We start from the raw sequence: 25,133 nt of genomic DNA, 5'->3' as shown, positions 1-25,133 counted from the left end.
GATCTTACATTTAGGTTTTAATCCATTATGAGTTTATTTTTGTATATGGTGTAAGTAAACGTTCTAATTTCATTGTTTCACATGTAACTGTTCAGTTTTTTTTGGCACCATTTATTGAAGAAACTATCTTTTCCCCATTGTATATTATTAACTCCTTTGTCATAGATTGATTGACCATAAGTGTGTGGGTTTACTTCTGGGCCCTCTATTCTGTTCCACTGATCTAAGTGTCTATTTTTGTGCCAGTATTATACTGTTTTGATTACTGTGGCTTTGTAGTATAGTCTGAATTCAAGGCACATGATAGCTCCGGCATTGTTCTGTTTTGTTAAGATTTCTTTGGCTATTAAGTCTTTTGTGGTTCCATATAAATTTTAGGGTTATTTGTTCTAGTTCTGTGAAAAATGTCACAGATATTTTGATAGGGATTGCATTAGGACTGCAGATTCCTTTGAGTAGTATGGACATTTTAGCAATATTATTTTTTTCCAATTCACAAACACGGGATATATTTCCATTTATTTGTATCATCTTCCGTTTCCTTCATCAGAGTCTTCTAATTTTCAGAGTACAGGTCTTTTACCTCCTTGGTTAAGTTTACCCCTGGGTAGTTTATTCTTTTTGATGCAGTTTTAAATGTGATTGTTTTCTTGCTTTCTCTTTCTGATAGTTCATTATTAGTGCATAGACAAGCAACAGAGTTCTGTGTATAAATCCTGTATCCTGCAGCTTCACTTAATTTACTGGTGAGCTTTAGTAGTATTTTGGTGATGTATGGGATTTTCTCTGTATAGTATCATGCCATCTGCAAACAGTGACCCTTTTGTTTCTTTCTTTTCAATTAGTATATTTATTTCTTTTTCTTGTCTGATTGCACCATGCTGAATGAAACTGGCAAGAGGGAACATCCTTGTCTTGTTGCTCAGCTTAGGGAAAATGCTTTTAGCTTTTCACCCATTGAGTATGATGTCAGCTATGTCATCATAGCTGACATATTTAGCCTATGTTTTTTTGTTTGTTTGTTTTGGGTGGTATTTTTAGCCTATGTTATGATGAGGTGTGCTTTTGTTTCCCAATCTAGGGTATTTGTTTATAGTAGTAGAATTTGTCACTTCTATAATGAGTACATGCCACATATTAAGTGATCTGTAATTTACTTCTGGTACAGTCTGGATGTGCAGCATTCCTTTGCTATTAACAAAAGAGCAAAGTTAAATAACATGCAAGATACTAAATAAATACTAAATATGAAATAATTTTCAAATTAACTGTATATAAAGTAGCTGATGAGTACACAGATTTCCATAGCAGGATCGTTCATGCATTGCTTTTTAGGAAAAAAATGAATTTGAATTTTTGGAAAACTGCAGAAAGCAAAGCAAAATAGAATTCCTCAGAAAACAGGAAATGACTTTGTTAAGGTGGTTGGGAATTGTTCTCCCAATTCCTGGCTAGAATTTGGGTGTCCCCACTTTAGGTTCTGAATTTGCCAGAAATCACTCCAACCAGAATTACTGATGATTTATATTCTATGAATCTGTCTTCAAAAAATAGCATGATTGACAACTGTAGAGCTAGCAGAAAACCTTCATTATATTTTTACCTGAAGGTCAAAAATGATGGTCAGTGCAGAATACATTTTTCCAGGACCTGATTTAAAACAACAAAGTTGCTGAAATGAGTAGAAAGTCAATAATCCTGATTCTAAAAGAGTACCTTTTCCTTTAAAATGATATCATCAAGTAGTTTATTCATCTGTGAAAATATGGCCCATATCAGCTCAGTCCAGTTCAGTTGCTCAGTCATGTCCAACTCTTTGTGACCCCGTGGACTGCAGCATGCCAGGCCTCCCTGTCCATCACCAACTCCCAAAGTTTACTCTAACTCACGTCCATTGAGTCGGTGATGACATCCAACCGTCTCATCCTCTGTTGTCCCATGCTCCTCCCGCCTTCAATCTTTCCCAGCATTAGGGACTTTTCAAATGAGTAAGTTCTTCACATCAGATGGCCAAAGGATTGGAGTTTCAGCTTCAACATCAGTCCTTCCAGTGAACACTCAGGACTGATCTCCTTAAGCATGGACTGTCTGGATCTCCTTGCAGTCCAAGGGAATCTCAAGAGTCTTCTCCAACACCACAGGTCAAAAGAATCAATTCTTCGGCACTCAGCTTTCTTTATAGTCCACCTCTCACATCCATACATGATTCCTGGAGAAACCATAGCCTTGACTAGATGGACCTTTGTTGGCAAAGTAATATCTCTGCTTTTTAATATGCTATCTAGGTTAGTCATAACTTTCCTTCCAAAGAGTAAGCATCTTTTAATTTCATGGCTGCAATCACCATTTGCAGTGATGTTGGAACCCCCAAAATAAAGTCTGACACTGTTTCCACTGTTTCCCCATCTATTTGCCATGAAGTGATGGGACCAGATGCCATGATCTTAGTTTTCTGAATGTTGAGCTTTAAGCCAACATTTTCACTCTCCTCTTTCACTTTCATCAAGAGGCTTTTTAGTTCCTCTTCACTTTCTGCCATAAGGGTGGTGTCATCTGCATATCTGAGGTTATTGATATTTCTCCTGGCAATCTTGATTCCAGCTTGTACTTCATCCAGCCCAGAATTTCTCATGATGTACTCTGCATATAAGTTAAATAAGCAGGGTGACAATATACAGCCTTGACATACTCCTTTCCCTATTTGGAACCAGTCTGTTGCTCATGTCCAGTTCCAACTGTTGCTTCCTGACCTGTATACAGATTTCTCTGGAGGTTTGTCAAGGAGTCTGGTATTCTCATCTCTTTCAGAATTTTCCACAGTTTGTGGTGAGCCACACAGTCAAACGCTTTGGCATAGTCAATAAGGTAGAAATAGATGTTTTTCTGGAACTCTATTGCTTTTTCAATAATCCAGTGGATGTTGACAATTTGATCTCTGGTTCCTCTGCCTTTTCTAAAACCAGCTTGAATATCTGGAAGTTCTCGGTTCATGTACAACAGTACAACAGTACTACAATAGTTGAAGCCTGGCTTGGAGAATTTTGAGCATTCCTTTACTAGTGTGTGAGATGAGTACAATTGTGTGGTAGTTTGAACATTCTTTGGCATTGCCTTTCTTTGGGATTGGTTTGAAAACTGCCTTTTTCCAGTCCTGTGGCCACTGCTGAGTTTTCCATATTTGCTGACATATTGAATGTGGCACTTTCACAGCATCATCTTTCAGGTTTTGAAATGGCTCGACTGGAATTCCATCACCTCCACTAGATTTATTTGTAGTGATGCTTCCTGAGACCCACTTGACTTTGCGTTCCAGGATGTCTGGCTCTAGGTGAGTGATCATACCATCATGATCATCTGCGTTGTGAAGATCTTTTTTGTATAGTTCTTTTGTGTATTCTTGTCACCTCTTCTTAATATTTTCTGCTTCTGTTAGGTCCATACCATTTCTGTCTTTTATTGTGCCCATGTTTGCATGAAATGTTCCCTTGGGTATCTCTAATTTTCTTAAAGAGATCTCTAGTCTTTCCCATTTTATTGTTTTCCTCTATTTCTTTGCACTGATCACTGAGGAAGGCTTTCTTATCTCTCCTTGCTATTCTTTGGAACTCTGCATTCAAATGAGAATATCTTTCCTTTTCTCCTTTGCTTTTCGCTTCTCTTCTTTTCACAGCTATTTGTAAGGGCTCCTCAGAAAGCCATTTTTCTTTTTAGCATTTCTTTTTCTTGGGGATTGTCTTGATCCCTGTCTCCTGTACAATGTCACGAACCTCCATCCATAGTTCTTCAGGCACTCTTATCAGATATAATCCCTTGAATCTATTTCTCACTTCCACTGTATAATCATAAGGGATTTGATTTAGGTCATACCTGAATGGTCTAGTGGTTTTCCCCACTTTCTTCAATTTAAGTCTGAATTTGGCAATAAGGAGTTCATGATCTGTGCCACAGTCAGCTCCTGGTCTTGTTTTTGCTGAGTGTATAGAGCCTCTCCATCTTTGGCTGCAATCTGCAGCCAAATATAATCAATCTGATTACTGTGCTGACCATCTGGTGATGTCCATGTGTAGAGTCTTCTCTTGTGTTGTTGGAAGAGGGTGTCTGCTATGACCAGTGTGTTCTCTTGGCAGAACTCTATTAGTCTTTGCCCTGCTTCGTTCTGTACTCCAAGGCCAAATTTGCCTGTTACTCCAGGTATTTCTTGATTTCCTACTTTTGCATTCCAGTCCCCTGTAATGAAAAGGACATCTTTTTTGGATGTTAGTTCTAGAAAGTCTTGTATGTCTTCATAGAACCGTTCAACTTCAGCTTCTTCACCTTTACTGGTCAGGGTATAGGCTTGGATTATCGTGATATTGAATGGTTTGCCTTGCAAACGAATGGAGATCATTGTGTCATTTTTGAGATTGCATCCAAGTACTGCATTTCGGATTCTTTTACTACAATGGCTACTCCATTTCTTCTAAGGGATTCTTGCCCACGGTAGTAGATATAATGGTCATCTGAGTTAAATTTACCCATTCCAGTCCATTTTAGTTCACTGATTCCTGAAATGTCGACGTTCGCTCTTGCCATCTCCTGTTGACCACTTCCAATTTGCCTTGATTCATGGACCTAACATTCCAGGTTCCTATGCAGTATTGCACTTTACAGCATTGGACTTTGCTTCTATCACCAGTCACATCCACAACTGGGTGTTGTTTTTGCTTTGGCTCCATCTCTTCCTTCTTTCTGGAGTTATTTCTCCACTGATCTCCAGTAGCATATTGGGCACAGCTGACCTGGGGAGTTCATCTTTCAGTGTCCTATCTTTTTGCCTTTTCATACTGTTCATGGGGTTCTCAAGGCAAGGATACATATATTGCCCCCTTTAATGAGATTAGTCGTCTACAATCTGTATTGAGTATGTTTAAAAAGAACCTTTTACAAGATACTGAAAAATGTTGCTATTGCATGTTGTATCAACTTTCTGAAAATGAAAATAAATGACTGCTCCTTCGAGCAGGCTTCTAACTGATCACAGATATTACCTTAGATTTCGTGGTTATTGTAATAAGTTTTGTTACAGTGGAGAGGCATTGGGATTTAATCTCACTACACATTAAATACAAATGAAAGAAATTTTTATGTTTTACTTGGTTGTTGGATACAAAAAACATGAAATCTGAGAGATGTGTAAGTGTTGGAGAGAACCAAATTTAGAATATAGAGCTCATTTGTAAATAAATCTTCATTCATTGCTAATGATCATCCCAGGAACAAAACTGTGCAAATTGGGATGGGGGATGACTTTTCAGCCATCCACCATAATATAAATTGTTGGATATAACTCTTTATGATGGAAATAGACACTGACTTATGAGATGATTACTGAGAAAGCAAAGTTTAAACTAGTGTTGCTTTGAGGAAATGATCATTGTGGTCCAACTGCAAATATATTTTTCTCTGCTCTATGTGAAGAATATGTGTGACTTTCTTACTTAATAGGTAACTTGTACTTATTTTGTAGACTCAGAAAAAAATTTTGTGAGTACCAAATGCTGGTCGACATTGCTCCCTTTCTGATTTCACTTCAGACCATGGTATATTTTCTTTATTGTTCAGCCTCCAAAAGTCAGAGAAAAGTAAAAATTAAACCAGTGCTGTTCACCATAAAGCAAATAACAGATTAATGAGAACTAAAAAATTATTTTCTCATTTTCAGTCTCCTAAAATTAACTTAAATGTTTGGACACTGGAATTTTTAGACTATATTTGCAAGTTTTCTATATTTCAAAAATTGTTTCTTATTCTTTAGGACATAGCATTCTTAGAAGGTCTTAGTGAAAGTTAGCAGGGAAAGGAAATTATGGACAAATGAGTTCATTTTGTTTCTGATCATTTTAATAAAATTACAGTTTGGTCCTGGAAAAAACTGAAATTTAGGGATGAAAACTCTTTGTATTTTCTTTTTATGTCAGTTATGTGATAGCTCTAGTTACAACCAGTACAGAAACTTGGGAAATGACTGATTAATAGAAACTTTGATAATTATGTATATGCTCCATATAATAGTTTATTGCAATAGTGATCTCTGAGTTCATTATATACTCTTCAGTGTACAGAAATTTTGCTGAGAATTTGATGCCGTGTCAGTTTTTCTGAGTATTGAATATATCTACCCAACTTGTGTTTCTTAACATAAGGTCTGAGTGCTCCCAATTGCATTTAAACAATTTCTAAGTTGAAATACTTAGAAGACCTTATGTTAATTCTCTATTTCTCACAAATAAAACCAACAAGATTTAAGTTGTATAAATAGCTTCCTTTTTTTTTTTCTTTTTTTGGTAGAATTTTGGCATTATCGTCTTTCTCTTTTTGATAGCTTAAGAATTAGTTATACCTCTGCCCAAAACTTAAAAAAAAAAAAATCAATATTAGCTCTTACATACAGGACTTCAGTGAGTTTTTTGATGTTCTCCCTCATTAGAGGTGCATGTTACAGCTTGCCATTGTGGTCATTGTGGTTCATTTCATTAAGCTTCTTGTTCTATCTGCTTTCTTGAAACTTGGGAAACAGCATTTTTCTGAGTGATTGTACTATATTGTTCCAAATATAAGGCCACCCAGAATAGAAGGCAACCTCCAACTAGAAACAGCTCAAATATGGAGAAAGGCTGGGGGCCCAGAGCCCGGCGGGTCTTGCAGTGGTGGCAAGGGTGCCGAGGAATAGGACGATGCCTGCCCACTCTCCCGGTGAGTGAAGATGAGTCAGCTGCTGATTTGCTTGTGCATAACCAGATGGCTTCTGTTGCTAGAGGAAAAGTTATACTGGAGGGGAGAGAACGAGTCTGCACACATGAAAGAATTTCACTGTGTGTCCAGATCAGGGGAGGGAAGGTGGGCATAGAGTCTTTTATCTTCTAAACAGTCACCTTCAGTGCTTTTCCCCCTGAACCTGGGGGTGAAAGTTGAATAACCTCAAACACTGAAGAAGGAGAAAGGTACCTGCACCTTTTTTTTCGAAAAGGGGTTTAATGTCAGTGACCATGAAAATGAACTGTTAGACACCAACAGGAGTGTCAAGACCAGCTCAGAAAATTATTCCTTGCCCTTTCAAACTGACCACTGACCCAAGAGGTGGTGCGTGCACTGTGTGTGGTCATGTGTAGCTTGAAAACAAGCAACCCCAAAGCTGGGACTCTCATTTCCGATTTCAGTAAGATTTTTTTCTTTTTAAATTCCCTGTCTCCTGAGTCAGCCAAGATACAATTTAAATAAGCAGGCTAAATCTTATTGAAATAAACTCCAAGGGAGTCTTTTAAAATATTTTTTGTGCTAGTATTTTACCCAGTAGCATATTTTTAAAAGTGCTTCAGTGAAAATATATTATTCAACTGAGAATATGTATTGATGGAGCCCAGAGCCCAGAGAAAGCCCAGATAAAACTCTACCAATAAGCACTAGAAATCTAAAATTTTATTTTGTAGTAACTAAATGAGATGTGACAGAAAGAATGAGGTGCTTGTTTCTGTTATAATCAAGAAAACTATTTAGCATCTATTAGTGTGCAATTTATCCCACATTCAGTAACCTTTGCCACTTCACAAAACTACATGAAATATGAACCTTTACCTTTCTAGTGATGACTGAGTCCATGGCTTGCAAAGCAAATTTGAAGTAGAGCTTGATTCCCTGAATAAGTTGCCTGCCACCGCCTCTTCCTCCTTCCCCTGCCCATGTAGCTTCCATTGTAGCTTTTATGATGATGATGGTGGTGAAACTTCTTTAATAAAAAGGTATGTCTTTCTGAATAGGCAGGACTGTCCTTAAGTATAAACAATGCTAAACTGCCCAAAGGATGTGGTTTAGGGAAGCCAGTTATCATTGATTTCAGAAATTCTCTTAAACCAAAATACCCTGAAAGATAGAGGTCCTGTGCCCAAGGGCAGAGAAGCTAGAATTGGAGCTGCCTACCACATTTTGCCAGGTCTGGGATTTGAAACAGGCTGGGCAGGAAAGGAAGAATTTGAAGGGAGTTTGTTCCAGAGGGGGAAGCATCTTGCCTGACAAGTTAGATTACCATTCAGAGGAAACAGCAGTGCAGTGGTGGAGACTGAATGAGACGTGGATGTGAACTCTGTATAACCTCAGAAACCTTTTCCAAAGAGTTCCTAAGAGTGGTACCAGTAAGGAAAGAGAATAGTAGAGAACCAGAGCTTTTCAGGGAAGAAGAACTTCCTTTAGAACTCGTTTGTTTTGGAAATATTTGATTTCTACAAAGGAAGAAAATGTCCAAATTTGGTGGTTGGATGGGGGGGGAGCATGTGCCTGTTATTAATCATCTTTAAACTTCATATAGTTTACTTTCTATTATTTGTTTTAGGTGGTCTATGTCTGATTTGATTCAAATTACAACAAAACAAACCTTATATTTTTTTTCCCAGAGGGGGTTGGGGCTGTGATAATGTATGTCCTGTGTCATTACCTGCTATTAATTTCATTATTAATTGCAGGGGCAGACAGAAGCTGGAAGGTCACCTAAATGTCATAATCCATGGCTTCCTCTCCCTGTTGGCTAGTGAGGGTGGGGGCAGGACCTGACCTGATTGCATAGGAAAGAACATGGCCTCAGTTGGCTTTGTGAGATGGCAAGGACAGCCTTCAAGGACATATAGATAGAAAGGACAGTGATGAGGGAAGGGAGAAGATATTCCCAATTCATTATAAATAATAATCTCTATAAAAAATCAATAGCAAGAGTTAATTTCTCTGCAGTTAGCATAGTTTGTGTAAAACCCATACCTGTTACTATTGCTGTGCTCAGCTTCTCCCACCCACCCCTAAAATGCACAACATCGAAACACTCCTGTAGATGCTAGAAAATTAATGTCCCGGAACACTGTTGTTTCTTCCTACCAAGAATCCACATATGATGCACCTTCCATGGCTCCTTCTCAGGGAATTAGATTCATAGGATCAAGTTTAAGGGAACAGTTATTAATCTAGTAGGTATGAAAAAATCTGCAGATTTGTTGATGGGTAGAAATTAAAATCTCTCAGACCCTAAAAACAGGAAAATTCCCATTAGACTGTTTTTGCTAGGAGGGTAGATCACTGCTGTTCTTTTTCTTTCCTGATCCATTAGTATTTTTCCCAAGGAACCCTGGAAAAAGTGACATTTTTACTCTTTCCCATTTCCTGTATGGGCGACTGTGACTCTTACAGATCAAATTAATAATGCCCAGGTTCTGACTTCTCAGCAATTCAGTTGAAAAGTCACTAAACTACAAATATGTAATTTGCAATCTGTTTTTTCATTTTTTAAATGTTCATAAAATAAGAATTCTTGAAGAAAATGTTGCATATGGTTAAATCTCTTTGGGAAATGTTCCACCATAGGTAAGGGACACCATTTCTCCAATGTGATGTATCTGCATTTTCTGAGACATATGGAATATGGCATTTGTCATGCTGAGTGAGCATGTTTAACTCAAATGTGGAGTAACTCACAAATTCCCTACTCTTGAGTATTTTTAAGTTTCAAAAATCATTCTTAAAATGTTCTTAATGGGCATTCCTTAGGGGGCATTGCTCTCTTCAGTAAATCAGAACTGACATCTGGAAACGCATAGAGATGGCTCTTGGTTACCTTTTTTTTTTTTTTGCTGGTCAAGCAGCAAGTGTATTCCAATTAACAGGTTGATAGCATCTTATGACAGGCTAGAAAAAAAGGCTAATTCTCATTTGGCAGTGAAATTGAATACTGAATGACATTTCTTCAGTTACAAACGACTTTTGTTTTAATAACAAAGTTGTTGATTTTCTACTAAGGGTTCTTTTAGGTTGTCATCAGGGGCTGATGGGAGTAACAGTTCACCCAACTCTCCAGCTAGCTTCAGTGGACATACCACACCTTCTCAGCAGCCTGAACCCGTGGTACACTCTCTTAAGGTAACCAACTGTGTACAACCATTTATTCAGTACTTCAGTTGTGTTGTGGCTTGTTCACTATAGTCTGGTAATCCTCACAGTCTCGTTTTAACCATAGATACTTTATTTTTTGACCCCTATGGTATAAATTTTTTTTAATCTTAAGTTTTGAAGAGTGATTTTAATTTTATAAACTAATAGTGGGTTTGAGTACTTATGGTTGAATTGAATCTCTAATTTTATCATTTTGTTTTGAGTAATGTGATTCATATCTATCTGCATTGAAGTTGAAGTCTGATGTGCATGTATGTGTAAAATATTGTTACAGGTATTTTCTGTGCAATGTTTGTAGCATGGACGTCTTCAAATATAGGAACTTAATAGTTACCCATAGTAAGGAAGGATACCATATTTTTCTTTTTGCAACTGAAGTACGTTGTGCAACTTACTAAAAAAAAGTTTTCAAATAAACAAAAGCCTACTCTGCTCACCACTAAATAGAAATTAAGTCTTCAAACTCTAGTTAATGCCTCTTTATAGACTATTAGAAAATAGACATCTGGTCTTATTCATAAAGATATTTTATTTTTGGCTTATAATTAAGATTCTTCAATAACTTAAAGAAAGATGTGGCTGAAATTTATCATTTATTTTTCTTTACCAATAATGAGCTTTCCAATAAGTAAAATTAATATGCAGTATAAATATTTACCTCTCTAAGAAGAAACTGCAGGCAATACAAATCATATTAAAAACTGAGACAATTCCTTGAGATTTCATCAGCTCCAAAGTATAAAACACTGTCCTCCAAATTATCTCTAATTCCTAACATGTAGCCTTGACTAAACCTTTCTGAGCCATAAAGTAGGTAGAGTGCTTAAGTCCTGCTTTTGCCACATGGATTTCACAACTTTTCTAAAGTTGTTTTGGTTTCAGAATGATTTATCCACAGGTTGATGAGGCACTCTTATGCAGGGGGCCCACTTTTCTTGGCATGCAGAAAAGCGAAGAAGTAGATGAGAACTTCAAAATATTTACTTGACTTGAGGATGATTGTTTTAGCAGTTGATTTAGCTCCCTCATTACATTTTGCTGTAACTTAGATGAAATGAGTGTGCTTCTCCCAGGTACTTACAGATTACTGACAAAGGGAGGTGGTAGAACTATGCTGGGGGCCAGTGGCAATGAACTTGGTGTTTCCTATCTCGATTGGGAAACCTCACAAAATGAACAACTGAGGGGAATTTGTGGGAAGACACACCAGAATGAGGGGCCTTCCCTGTCCTTTGTCTGATAGCTACTGGTTTATCAGCTGGCGTGCTCTTAGCAACAGCATTTGGATACTGTTTAGTATGAACAGCATGCTAAACAAGCTGTTACTTGAGCATAAATCAGGCACTAGCAATCTGAAAGCACTTTAGAAATGGAAAAATGAAGGAGTGGCTTCAAGCCTGTAGTATTAGTATCTACACATACTCCAGAAATGACACACTGCCCTGCTTTCCAAACTGAAACCTGTTTCAGCCCATTGCCTTATTCAATGACAAGTGCAATCGGAATCAGATCAGTGTAGTGGGTCACACTGCCATCTTTCCCTAGTTTCTCAACACAGCTGTGGTAGTATGGCCTAAAAGGAAGGAGAGGGCAGGAAAGAGCTCTTCAATTTTCTCCAAATTCATTTTCTAATTTTCATATATAGTTTTATCTTGAGAGGAAGATATTATGTTATAATCAGAACACATTAAGTGTCCTCACTTGGCTGATGGGTAATTCTGAGCAACTGAAGCACGTTGATTGGGTAACTGGAGACTCTTGAATATAGAATGCATTTGCTTCCATGAGTTGAGACAGAAATATGTGCAAACATAGCCTCTGGGAAACGCATCTTTGGAATAAATGTAGCCTCTTGACATGTTTTGTTTTTAAAGCTACCAATCTAGAGCTGATTTATATCATAAGATTTTTCTGTTCTGAAAGTAGTAGTTGAGACAGTGGCTCAGTTTCTCATTTTCTCGTAAAGTTTTAAAAATTTCTAAACTTTAATAAACTCCATGGTCATAGTTGGGGGGAAAGAACTGTAAATCAATATGAGGAATTAGTCCACTTGAAATATGCCACATTTTTCTTGCTTTAAAATTCATAACTATTAATTGGAGCTTCATTTCATTTAGTAGAAATTAACCGATTTGAAGTACACTTCTCTCAGGTGCATAATAAATCGAATTTGTGGGCAGATGAGCTTGTTCCAAGGAGTGCTTTAAGTTTTCTATGAATATTCATTGAGCATCATCAATAATTTCCTCTAAGTATAAAAAGAATATGAACTGACTCTGTAGGGTTCTGCTTCAGGCTTTTAAGTGTGAATTCTCAGGTGACACCTTTAGGTGTGGCCATCAGCATTGACCGTGGCAATAGAACCAAGGGATTTAGCAGTGGTACAGTTCAGTGTGGGTTACACAGGAGCTTTTAGGAAAAAAAATTTTTTAATACTACATCAGTGATTTGATTTAGAAGCTGATGTAGAGAAAAATAACAAATAGCACTCAAGGCCAAAGCTTTGTCTTCTTTTGTACTATATAGAGTATTGACATGAAACTTTTAAAGACATTTTGAACAGAATTTTATTCTCAATTCATTTAGGAATAATTTAGAGAGGTAGAATCTAAAATTGTTTAAAAGCATCTCATTCTCAGATGAAAAATGAAAAATACTTAGTGTTGCTCACATATTTTCACGCCTGGGGAGCCATTGCTTCTCTTTGCTTTTGTCCAAGAGCTGTCTCCATAGTCCTGTTCTAGGCACCAGGAACACATCCAGGCAAGAACTCTGAGGTCAGTAACGTTCATGTTAAAAGTTCTTATGGGTTCTGACAAGTTTCATCTGTTACTATTATCCTTTTCAGTCATTTTTTCTATAGGCCGTGTCTACATATCATTTGGACTGTTGAGTAATATAATTAATTATATGCCAGTCTTTACGATGGAGCAAGATTTATTGACTATCTCCAAATGGTTGACAGTCAGCTTTATCTTAATGACCAGATTAACTAAATGCATCTAATTATTTTGGACATGAATGAATTCAATTGACTATTAGTGATGCAGCAGATTGCTCTTAATGGCCATTTGAAAATCAAGTAGAATTGACTCCAGATAGCTTTCAGAACAATCAACTCTTTTAAGAGATTTTGCCATATACTAACCTACTTTGATATGCAGACATGGAAAAAAACTAAGGTTTTTTTTTTCACAAAGTGGAGCTCCTTGATGATTTTTATTCATAACTAACAAACTTTTTTTTTCCATGTGAAATTTGCTTTTCTTTTTCAACAAATCCAGGTCTTGGATGTTCAGGAAACTATAGATCGTCAACAGGGTAAAGAGTATGAACATGACCTTAGTGAGACAGAAAAAGCTATAGTCAGAGAAATGTGCAATGTAAGTTTAATGTGCTTTATTGTGTATTCTGTGTTGAAAGCTTCATCATAGCTTAGATTTTGCTTCATGAATACCTACTTTTTAAAATGCTGGCCAAATGCCTTTATATTTTTATGTGAAAGTAAAACCAACCTTCCCTTGATTTTCTTTAGTAAATTTTATTGCAGTATTTTTTAACACAATAATCACGTAAAATATGCAGGTAAGCAAGAATCAGCCAATTCTGTGTTCCAGAATGAACTGTGAAAGTTTCTGAACAATAAATTTCCTAAAGTGTTACTAGTTTTGATAAAATAAATCAGTTTCCATTTCATAATTTTCCTCAAAGGGCAGTGTTTAAAAACCTATGATAAACAAAGAAAATGTAGCCTTCTGCAGATTGTTTGTAACAATACTTCGGGAAAAAAATCACCATCTTAATATTGGGTTGGCCATAAAGTTTGTTCTGTTTTTTCCATAGAAACTGGAACGAACTTCTTAGCCAACCCAATAGGTAATATTTGCTAAGTTCTTCATGCATATGATGTGTGCTTCATGTCAGGCCCAGCAGTATCTCAAAATAGTAAGAGATAGATATGAACTTAAGAGATAACCACACAGAAATCTACCTATGAAATCACAGAAATACAGTGGGGGGAAAAAAAAAAGACATGCTATTTTTACAATGCTTAGCCTATGTAATCATTATTGGGGTTTGGATTTGATTAATCTTAATTTTAATTTTTGAGTAATATGCTTTGGATATATCATTTAATCAAGAATATAATTTGTGGAACTTATTTAAAAACTAAGTAGAATATGATGGGGAAGACTTTGTTAAAAGCAAAAATTCATGGTCAGTTATTTTAAGCTTTGATTTGAATTGGTGTTCCATGGTACTTTTATCCTTTGTTCATTAGGATATCAAAATTACTTAGAAATACCCTTCAGCTTTAGGCTATTAGGACCAGCTATCTCATTTACCTACCTCCCCGAGGCATTCCTAGAATCCAGGAAATGTTAAAGAAGTCCCATGGGCATTTAGCACTCTTGCCCCAGCATATATAGGCTCTTGCTTGCTTATGGTGTTGTTTTTCTTTCTTACATATCTGTTGTTGTCTGTTTTCAAATGGTCATTGGTTCTAGATGTCATGATTTCCTAAATGCATCACTGTTCGTCTTCTGTAGCTTTTTGTCTGTTCTGAAGCTTTTCAATTTGAACACCTCCGTCAGATAAATTTTAAAGTTCAAACATTAGGAATTGTAAAAACTGGAAGGGACTATAGGAGGTCATACCTTCAGTGGTTCTCAGAGTCATATTGAGGCTCCTTCATAATTCAGAAGTCTGGGTTTCGCACCAGATCTTAGGCAATCGGGGTAGGAACTCGCATTTTATACTTGAAGAAACTAAGATTCTGAAATTAAGTTGTTTGCCCCAATTGTCCTCTAGTGAATAGGGAAGTCAGGCATATACCCAGATTTTCTCTGAGGACCAGCTCTTTCCACTTTCTCAATTGTAATGAATCTAGGCACTTCCATTTTCTTTCTCAAGAATGAAAATCAATGTATCTTGAAGAGGAAACCATCTCTATTGAGCTCAATGCCAGAATTTGTTTAAATGAACACAGGACTGTTTCTTGTCTCTTTTTTTGATGAAATATTTTTAGATATTAGAAAATTTATTTCCTAGAGAAGGGACCCACTAATGAATTGGATCTTGATTAGTTTTGCATTGATCTTGATTTGCCTGTATTTCCAAAAATCCTTCAAAAGGACACACACAGTGGTAATTATTGTTGCCTTCAGAAAGCCAAGAGCTTTTTACCTTTGAAAGTTCTCTAGGGCATCTTTTCTGTTTTTGCTTTTGGTCACCGAAATTTGAGAAACAAAAAAAGTAAGTTCAAATCTGATTGTTAGCGCTGTTATATTTGGAAACTATTTAAAAGCCACGAGAAAAAAACAAAGTGTTGATTTGAAATATTTGTGTCACCATTGTAAGTTATATCCACATCAAGAACACATAGCAAATATTGGAAAATAAACAAAAATACAGATTGTGGGACAGGTTCAAAATTTCTAAACAATAATGTACATAAGATTACGAAACCTATTAGAGGAATTATGGGCTTTTACAGTAACGTTACAGAAATGCAAAGCTTTCTCATAATGTGAGATCAGTTAAAAGACTCAGGTTTATATCCGTCTCTGGTATTCTTTCTGGAAATAGGTTGTTAACATCTATACCGTCTTTCCATTTTATAGATGTTAACAGCCTTTCTTCACAGCACCACCATTTTGATTAGTAAGCATGTAGTGCTTGTAGTCTCTTCCCAGCTCTACCACAAAAATATACTCTCCTGTAAGAAACAGTATATTATGTATCTTTTTGTAGTAATGGTTTTATCCTAAGTTTTTCTGTTTGGCCCTTGTCAGTTCCCTGAGAATAGCTGAGATACTTGACTGGTCCACCATCTCAGTAACCATCTCAGATATCCAGCTGTTTTAACAAGTCACTACTCTGTCTGTCTGAGTATCTTTGGCTTATTTCAAAGTTTTGTCTTCTCTGAGTTTCCTTTCACCACGTAATTTCAGGGGTAAGGCCCATTACATTCTACATTTGAATACTTGAAGAGGGAGTTGTGTACAACCCTTCGGAGTTGTAATCATCTAATACCTTTTGTTCCTGATCATTTGATTCTATCCTTTGCTTCTAAACAAGATGTCAAAGCATTCTGGATAGATGTAATACCATTTAAGGGCTAGAAAGGGAAAGTCCATAGTGTCCCTTGGCTTCCTGATTCAGAATGTGTCCCTCATTAGTCAGTGTATTGAGAAAGGACACTTTCCTAACTCCCTTGGGTACAGCCTGAACCATTCACTGCAATATATGCTCAGTTGTGTCCAACTCTTTGCAACCCCATGGACTATAGCTAGCCAGGCTTCTCTGTCCATGGGATTTCCCAGGCACAAATATTGGAATGGGAAGCCGTTTCCTTCTTCAGGGGATCTTCCTGACCCAGGGATCAAATCCAGGTCTCCTGAATTACAGGTGGATTTTTTTACCATCCAAGCTACTAGGAAATTCCTTCCCAAATATTTAAGGACCATAACTACAACTCCCTTCAAATATGACAGGACATCTCTACCACACAGTAGTGTCTGCTAACACACAGAGATGAATAGTTCATTAGGTTTCAAAATGAAGGTAGACAGACCTCTACGTGCTTATGTGTTACTATGACTAGAAATGTGCTTCCCTGAAATATCTGCTCTTTTAAAAAAGAAAACAAAGAAGTATTGATGAACCAGCTGGTTTGTGTTCATGTTAGAGCAATGTAAATTTATGTGGAAGTAATCCATCTGATCATAATCCTAATAGTGAAACACTCAGAGAGTTATGACTGCTACTATGTGGTTTCTTAATGTAGTATATTGGTATGCCATTGTTGGATTCGGTGGTTTTACTTGTTATTAATCTCACCCTTTGCTATTGTCCTTTTAAAATAGCCTGATTTTTAACATATTGTTTTTAGTGACTCTTGAATTTATTCTTATCTTTTCCCTGCATTTGAATGCTTTCTATTGTGGTAATCTGAGATATACTATTGGGTAGCTAAGATTTACAGAGAAGGCAATGGCAACCCACTCCATTACTCTTGCCTGGAAAATCCCATGGATGGAGGAGCCTGGTGGGCTACAGTCCATGGGGTCGCAAAGAGTTGGACACGGCTGAGCGACTTCACTTTCACTTTTCACTTTCATGCATTGGAGAAGGAAATGGCAACCCACTCCAGTGTTCTTGCCTGGAGAATCCCAGGGACAGAGGAGCTTGTTGGGCTGCCGTATATGGGGTCGCACAGAGTCGGACACGACTGATGCGATGCAGCAGCAGCAGCAGCTAAGATTTATGATAACTAAGGCCCCCATTCCACAGGGAAAACAAGGGAAATCTACTAGTGACCCTGAGGCTACTAGCTCAGGACTTTAAACCACTACAGACAGTGAAGGGGCTTTTGTTCTTAGTTATTTAACATTTTGGTATTCCTCATTTTAGATGTATAATATAGGAACCAGGATGATTTTGCTCATGTATTCTTAACTACACATTAGAATCATGTTGACAGCTTTAAAAGAAATAGATGACCCTACTTGGTTAAGAGTAATTCCTAGAGGACAGCCAGAATTGAGGACCACTCTCATAACCAGTTTAAGTTGGCATGTCATTCTGTAATTTTGACCCTGATTGCTAAAGAAGCATAGCACTCCTGTCTCTTGAGCAGTTCTCATGATTTAGAAACTTGCATCACATTTCATTTTATTTTTGAGCTCATTTGTGGAATATTTTGTCTCGTCTTATCCTCTTTGTCCTTCTCATAGATTTCCCCCCTTAAAAAAAAAAAACCGTACACACCCCTTTATGGAACAGGACAATTAAGATACTTACTCTTTTTCTTCTTTTTCTTAAGGTTGTATGGAGGAAACTTGGAGATGCTGCAGGTTCATGTCCTGGAATTAGGCAACATTTGTCTGGAAACCAGTACAAGGGACCCATGTGAGACACACTCTCAAACATGACATCACCACTGCCAGAGAGATAAAAGAGGAAAGAGTGGATTTCCACAAACCTGGAGTAATTGTACATTGCACATATCTTCCATCGAAAAACTTTAGTATGGCTGAAGTTGTATTTTTTGTCTCTCACTTTGATGTTCACTACAGTCCATCTCAAACAAGGTAGCTTTGAAAATCACCATTTTGGTCCAATATTTTCATTAGAACTAAAATGTTTTTGACTCTTCAGATCTAAGATTGTAATGGGGAAACCTGCATGATTGGAAGAGTCCAGTAGAGCCTCAGTGGTTTTGATAGAATTGAATCATTGCATATCATGGTGGGAGTGTTCTACCATGTTGTTGAAGATAACAAGTGGTTTCCAGCTTCCCAAGTTGGAGAGTTGGTCACCTATTATATTTTAGTCAATAAAATACTAGTTCCTGATGCATAATTAATTTGGATGCAAGATAAGGTTAGGTTTCTTGGATTTTGTTTTGACTTTTGAGGTACTAAAAATACCACATCAGTTTTCCTTACCAGCTAGAAGGGTAGCAGGACTTTGTCAAGTGCATTATCAGAGTGCCATTTACTTAAATTGATCAAAGTAAATATATCTTTTCTTTTCATCTTAATGTATTATTCATGAAGACACATCTTGGGGACATATCAACCTCCATCTTCAGTGTATTCATTAATGTTAATATTAACAATTTCAATTAGAGAACAAGCAAACAATTTTTCTAAGTGTTCCCAGCTGTGAGATGTCAATTTCTACAATTTGGTTTCTAAACATCCTGTTATATTTAATAAACTTTCTGTAAACTTTAAAATATTGCACTGCATTTATGAAAAAAGCTTTCTTAGCCTACAGCAACTATCCTAACGTTTTATGAAACTGACGCATGTCCTTCATTATTGAAGCTAAAAGCTCTTGTTCAGATTGCTTGAGATTTGAAAAGGAGGTGTGCTAGCTTTAGTTTTTCCTTATTTTTGGTATATATATATATATATAATAATAGACTGTGTGTATTGGAAATGCTATGATAGGTATTTTGTGTTTATTCAAATGCAATGATAGTTTCTTGTATGAATGTGCAAGAGGCCTGTGACCGAATGCTAACTTTATATTGTAATATAAAATTATAAAAGTAGGAATGCAACGATTCCCAGTTTTCTTCTAAATTACTCAGATTTGATTCATAGCAGATATTCTATTGTTCTTGTTTTTAAATGGTCTCATTACACATGTATTAATTGTCACTGGTGATGGAATTGTTATACTTTTTTGAATGTTATTGTGATGAAAAAGCAGTCCTGTTCTCAAAAAATATTTATGAATTAATTTGTTATAGAATTATCTTTCTAATTATTGTAATTGGGTTACCATTTAAGCTTTTCTTTTAAAACGTTATATATTTTAAGAATATTATTACTCTATAAAGGGAAATTGCTTGCTATATTTACACCTTTTCTTGAAAAGCTTTCATCCTTAATTGTTGTATTCCTACACTCTGAAGACATTTAAAAAAAGTTTTGTGCCTGCAGTAGAGCCTGCAGAAGCTTATACAAGGAACACTGGTCTTTTGACAAAATACTTGTGTAAATTTTGATACTGTATTAAAATTATTTTTTTAAAGTTCTAAAGTTAAAATTGAATATCAAGTATATGTGTTCATCTTAGCAATGGTAATAAATTATTTAATCCCACTGTTTTTTTCCTTCAAAATATTTTCCCTAAATTGAGATTTCTCATCGTTGCTAAGTATCATATTGCTCATGTATGATGACAGTAATGATAGTAATATAAACCAAAGCATGTTTAAATATGCTCTTAATGAGGGATTTAATATTTAGAGATTCCTTAATTAACTATTTTTTTAGTATAATGTAGTTAAAAAGTTTTAGAATGATATTTAAGAATATTTAAAAATTAGGTATCTTTTACTTTTAATTCATATAGATTAATATTAAACCTCAATTATTTATTATTAAAATATTAGTAGTCAGAAGGATATAAACTAGAAGGGAAGTATCAAAGAATTAGAAAAATTTGTGTCTCTATTTAAGAGACTTCTGCATTTTTGAGAAAAGAATGACTTAAGACGCAAGTCAGAGGACAGACATACTTGGAAATCACTGTGGAACAAGGCTTCTTACACTTAGCATTAGTCCCTACTTTAAATGGCATAGTAGATGGACAGCTCAGGGTCTGAATCTTGCAACTGCCCAACATATTTATCAGAAAAACTAAGTGATACTCTTCTTTTATGTGACCAGATTATTGATCTCATTTTCCCTGGAAAAAAGGCTAATTTACATATCTTGGTAGGTTACCTTTATACCAGCCTTGATGCTGTCAGTCTATCAGAATCTAAGCTTTTTAAATTCATGCTTTATAAGTTTCTAGCACATGCTAAATGCGCTAAAGAATATTTAGATCACATGTGGAATCCAGCAAAATACCAACAATCTTATTCTTTAATCCAATGAACTTTTAAAGAATGTCTACCACTATCACATGAGGAAACATATTTTGGTTCCTTACTCAGAATGTGACTGTTCAGGAAATACATGGAACCGTAGTATCTTGGGTCCCAGTAAGAGCTTCCTTTATCCTTGAGACCTAGATACATTTCCCTCAAATACCCATTTTCGTGATCTTGAGGAAGTGCTTACATTTCCTAGTGACTTCTCATTTCCAGAATTTTCACTCTATGGCAAGCTTTTTGTTGCCTCATCCTCCGTTACCTCAAAGACAAACTGATTCTGTTAGAAATCCTGTCACCTATTCTTGGAAAGGATCCTTGTACTTCAAGCTGGCTTATCAAGGTAAATTCTCAACAAGCTCTACTTCTATGAGGAATTCATATATTTACTTCTGAAAGAAAAATTTTTCCATCTCATTATACAATTAAAAATATATCAGACTGAACCATATGAGATTACCAATATTTGGCCATCTTTGGATTATAAAAACAGCAATTTCATATGGTACAACTTTGTATGATTAGTAGATTTTTGGTGGGATTAAATGCAATACAAGTTAGTGTCAGCATGTTGAGCTGGAGCAGTATGCTTTACTAAGTGCAGCATTGAATAAAAGGCCTTTGGCTTAGTGAGGCTGACTTTGGGGCAGCAAGTTCGGCATGTGACTATTACTGCTACTGCTACTGCTAAGTCGCTTTAGTCATGTCCGACTCTGTGTGACCCCATAGACGGCAGCCCACCAGGCTCCCCCGTCCCTGGGATTCTCCAGGCAAGAACACTGGAGTGGGGTGCCATTGCCTTCTCCAGTGACTATTACTAGCTTTGTGCATTGAACAACTTAACCTCATTGAGCCTCTATGTCCTGACATGCTGAATGGAGATAACATCTGAGTTAGTCTAAGCTTCTTAGTAGTCTTCCTAGTTCCAAAGTTCAATGATCTTCACAGTTCATCAGAAACAATGGTGAGTCCTTTAAGATACTAGAGCCTAGACCTGTGAGCAATTTATACCATTAGCTTGGGAGAAGGGCCCACATCAACACTGAAGGGTCAGTCTACCACCTAGAGATTCTGCTGCATAGACGTACTTTCAGGCTCTGTCCTTTATGTCTCATTCAGCCTACCACAGGCCCTGTCATGACCAATCACAGACTGTGATTTTAGAAATGCTGAAAAAGGGCTTTTGTCTGATTCTCATGTAGGACGAGTATGTTTGAAAAACAATTTACACAACCATTTAATGCTTTATTTTTCATGCCACCACAGAAATGTTTGAGAATTCTTTCACTTCAAAATGGCAGAATGAGTACATACTACAGCTTCTCCCTCTTGCCTTGATCCCTAAAAATAATGGAAAAGATACTTAATAAACTCATAATTCCAGTAGAACATGAAAAAATAGTGTCCTCTGTAGACCCTCAATTATGATGAATTCTTGAAAGAAGGGAAACAAAACATTATCTCATTGAAGAATGGATCCAAAATTCAAAATACATGATGGAAGATATTATTTAAGAAGGAGTCATGGCTCCAAGGATGTTAAACAAGGAAGAATTTGATACACCCACGGCATGGGACCCTGGGATAATTGGCAGTAGTCAGGCTTTTTCACTCCTGCATATAAGCTCTCCCTCCCTAGCTCAGGCAGAGAGCAAGAGATTGTTACCCTCAGGCCTGAATAGAGGAGAAACATGATTGAATCAGACACAGTGCAAAGTTTTTGGATTGGTAACACCCAGTAGAAAAGGGACCCTCTGTGTTCAAATCCTTAGCTAATGATACATCTTGCCTAAAAGATTGTCCCACCACTCCTTTGCACTTAAAGAGCCTAAAGTATCTCCCACGCCCAGCATCCTTTACCTCTTCAAGCAAGTGGTAGAATACACATAGCAGGCTAATATGGAAATTTCAATGCTAAGATGCATACACAACCAAACACCACTCAACATTTCTCTTACTTTCTTCCATTTCCTTCTTCCTTCTCTTTCCTAGTTGTTTAGTTGCCCTATTTTTATGAGTTTAAATGTTAAAGGTACCACAAAACCATTTGGAAGCAAGGAGCAATCATAAGTAAAGCATGGTCTCATTTCACTGAAATTTCAGAATGTCTCTATAAAACACAAAAGCCTCTCATTTCGTGGAAATGTTTCTCAGTTTTGATGCCCAAGTTATAGTTCCATTTGATCCTATTACCAAGAAGGCTTTCATTTTCTATTCTAGGACGTTTACTTTTCTAGATCCTATTCTAAAGTGACAGCACACAATATACACCACTGTAATTGCCATGGCAACAGGATTCATATGCTAATCAGCAATGCAGTTTTAAAGAAGCACAAAGGGTCTGAAATTGGCCTTTGATTCTATGAGCCATTTTTGTGTATGGGCCAACCTGCATGGGCTTAATGTAGCATTATACAAAATCTGTTTTCGTTTTGGAAAAATCTGGATTAGGTAAGAATGAGTTTCTGACAGTCCAGATAACAGTCTCTAGGGAGGTCTTTGTTCTGTCTTTTTTATACAGTAGGCCCTTGTTTATTATTTATTTTATATATAGTAGTGGTATAGGTTATACACACCTTCTAGTTTATCTCTCCCTCCCCCTTTCCCCTTTGGTAACCATAACTTTTTTTTTCAAAATATGTGAGTCTGTTTCTGTTTTGTAAATGAGTTCATTTGTATCACTTTTTATTCCACATATAAGTGATATCATATGATATTTGTCTTTGACTTCACTTACTATGATAATCTCTATGTCCATTCATGTTGCTAGAAATGACATTATTTCCTTTGTTTTTTAGGTTGAGTATTATTCCACACCTTCTTCATCTATTCATCCGTCGATAAACATTTAGGTCAACTGTATGTCTTCAGTTCAGTTGCTCAGTCATGTCTGACTCTTTGCGACCCCATGAACCACAGCATGCCAGGCATCTCTGTCCATCACCAACTCCCAGACTCAAACCCTTTTAACCATCATCATTCCCCAGGTTCAGTCTAGCCCTGCCACTCAACAGTGACCATACTGGCTGGCTATCCAAGATTTATTTTTCTCTTTTTCCTAAGACAGTTCTCCTTTGCTTTAGAAAGACACTGCCCAAGAGAATGAGGAGAAGCTGTTTCCAATTCTGTCGCTTAACCTTGATTATTCTAAAGCCTAGACTCAGAGTTCATCTTGGTACTCTCATCCTAGTTGCCAGTAATTGGTTTAGGAAGCCCAGCATCAGCCCATCATTACACAGCATTCCTAATGGCCCAAATGTGGCAACATGATCTAACAGGGTTCATCTGTTTTACTGGGGAAGAAGTTTTATTTCATGAGTACGGGAAGAAGTTTTTCTTTTTTGGATTTATAGGGAAGAGTTGTCTGTTGCATGAAACCGTACTGACTGTCATTGAGAAGTCATCCTGAGGAGAAAGCATGCATACAGGAGAGGGTAGGGCCAAGAGAACTGTGAAGAAGGGAGCTGAAACACGGATTATACCTTGTCTGGAGTCTACCCTAATTCTGGACTCTTAGAGATTCAAATTTTCCATACTGTTTTTGATTTGGGATTCTGTTACTAATATTGTACACTTTAAATGTTATGAATTGAATACCTGGTCTCCTGATGTGGAAAATTGCAGGATAAATATTCTATGATGATGGCTTAGTTGTATTGGGAAGAACAAGGAGTGTGTTCAAACAACTGATTCCTCTAACTGCTGTCACAAAAGAGAGATTCTATGTTATCTTTATGTAGTAGAATAAAAATTAGCAGAAGGGAGGTCAACATGGTGGAGTAAGATGATGTGGAACTTACCTCTTCCCACAAACACATCAAAAATACATCTACATGTGGAGTAATTTCTTATGAAAAACTAGAAATGAGCAGAAGCTCTCCTATAAAAGCAATGCTGTAAGAAAGATACAGACATATTTGGGTAGGATGGGAAGAAAAGCACTGAGCCAGGATCTGTCCACCTGGGAGGGGACCAAGAGGAAAAGGGAGACTACACATGTGAACACTCACCCTGGGGAGTGAGAAGCTCAAGGCACAGACTGGGTATCCCAGTCGTGGGCTCCTATGTATAGCAGACAAGCCCATTTGACTGATTAGAAAAGCATTAGGACAGATAGAAAAACTAGAGAATTCTGGACCCTACTCCTGAGGAGTGTACAGGTGCTGGTTTGCCCCCAGGCATGGCAGAGAGAGATCCCCAGTCCAAGCCAAGTGAATGCTCTGGCCCTGCCCACTGCATGCCATAGTCTAGCACTAGATCTAAGGTGGTTGCAACAGGGAAAAAGATGCACCATGTGCTACATCTGAGCAGAGCCCCAGATGCCTACACAGGCAGAGCACTGGACCTCTGTGAGCATACCAACTCTACTTCAGCATTGCCTTCCTTTGGTACAAACGTCCCAGTATGGGGGGAAGGAAAAACACACAGTTGAAGGGAATGGAGCTAGTTTGAGCCAAACCTTCAGGTATTCTATTCCAGCAACTTGAGAGAAGACCCCCCGACCTGGCAGGGCAGTGATGGCCACTGAGCAGGGAGCAAGTCCTGCCTCACACCCCTATCAGACTCTAGCTTCTCTATCAGTAGCTGCACCTCCTACCAAAATGATAGCTGCCAGCACTCCCTGAGGAAAGACATGACTGGCACCCACATCAAATTGATCCCTGTCATCAAAGGGGTTGAACACATGCTATTTACACAGGTACATTCCCACATAAGAACACCCCTTCAAGACCAAAACAGGTAACTGTTTCACCTAAATTCATAGAGA

General features: G+C 37.1%; 1 protein-coding gene across 7 annotated transcripts in view; it reads left to right on the top strand.

Annotated features, from left to right (window-relative positions):
• The window catches only part of CCDC85A (coiled-coil domain containing 85A), a 213,341-nt gene extending 189,206 nt beyond the window's left edge, over positions 1 to 24,135 (top strand). For 2 of the 7 annotated variants that reach the window (XM_081589601.1, XM_081589602.1), the window contains one exon: positions 17,792 to 19,586. In XM_081589601.1, the coding sequence (XP_081445727.1) occupies positions 17,792 to 17,881 (90 nt within the window). In that variant the 3' untranslated portion in view covers positions 17,882 to 19,586. Of the gene's footprint in view, positions 1 to 6,597; positions 6,733 to 9,810; positions 9,931 to 13,247; positions 13,347 to 17,791; positions 19,587 to 23,163 lie in introns of those variants that run through there. The other 5 variants (XM_081589596.1, XM_081589599.1, XM_081589597.1 and 2 more) reach the window with 5 other exon arrangements.
• The last annotated feature ends 998 nt before the right edge of the window (positions 24,136 to 25,133 follow it).

This window comes from Giraffa tippelskirchi, chromosome 4, assembly GCF_054371585.1.
Source record: "Giraffa tippelskirchi isolate mGirTip1 chromosome 4, T2T-mGirTip1v1.2.pri, whole genome shotgun sequence".
In the NCBI taxonomy this organism is placed as follows: domain Eukaryota; kingdom Metazoa; phylum Chordata; class Mammalia; order Artiodactyla; family Giraffidae; genus Giraffa; species Giraffa tippelskirchi.
This window is presented reverse-complemented; position numbering and strand designations above follow the sequence as displayed.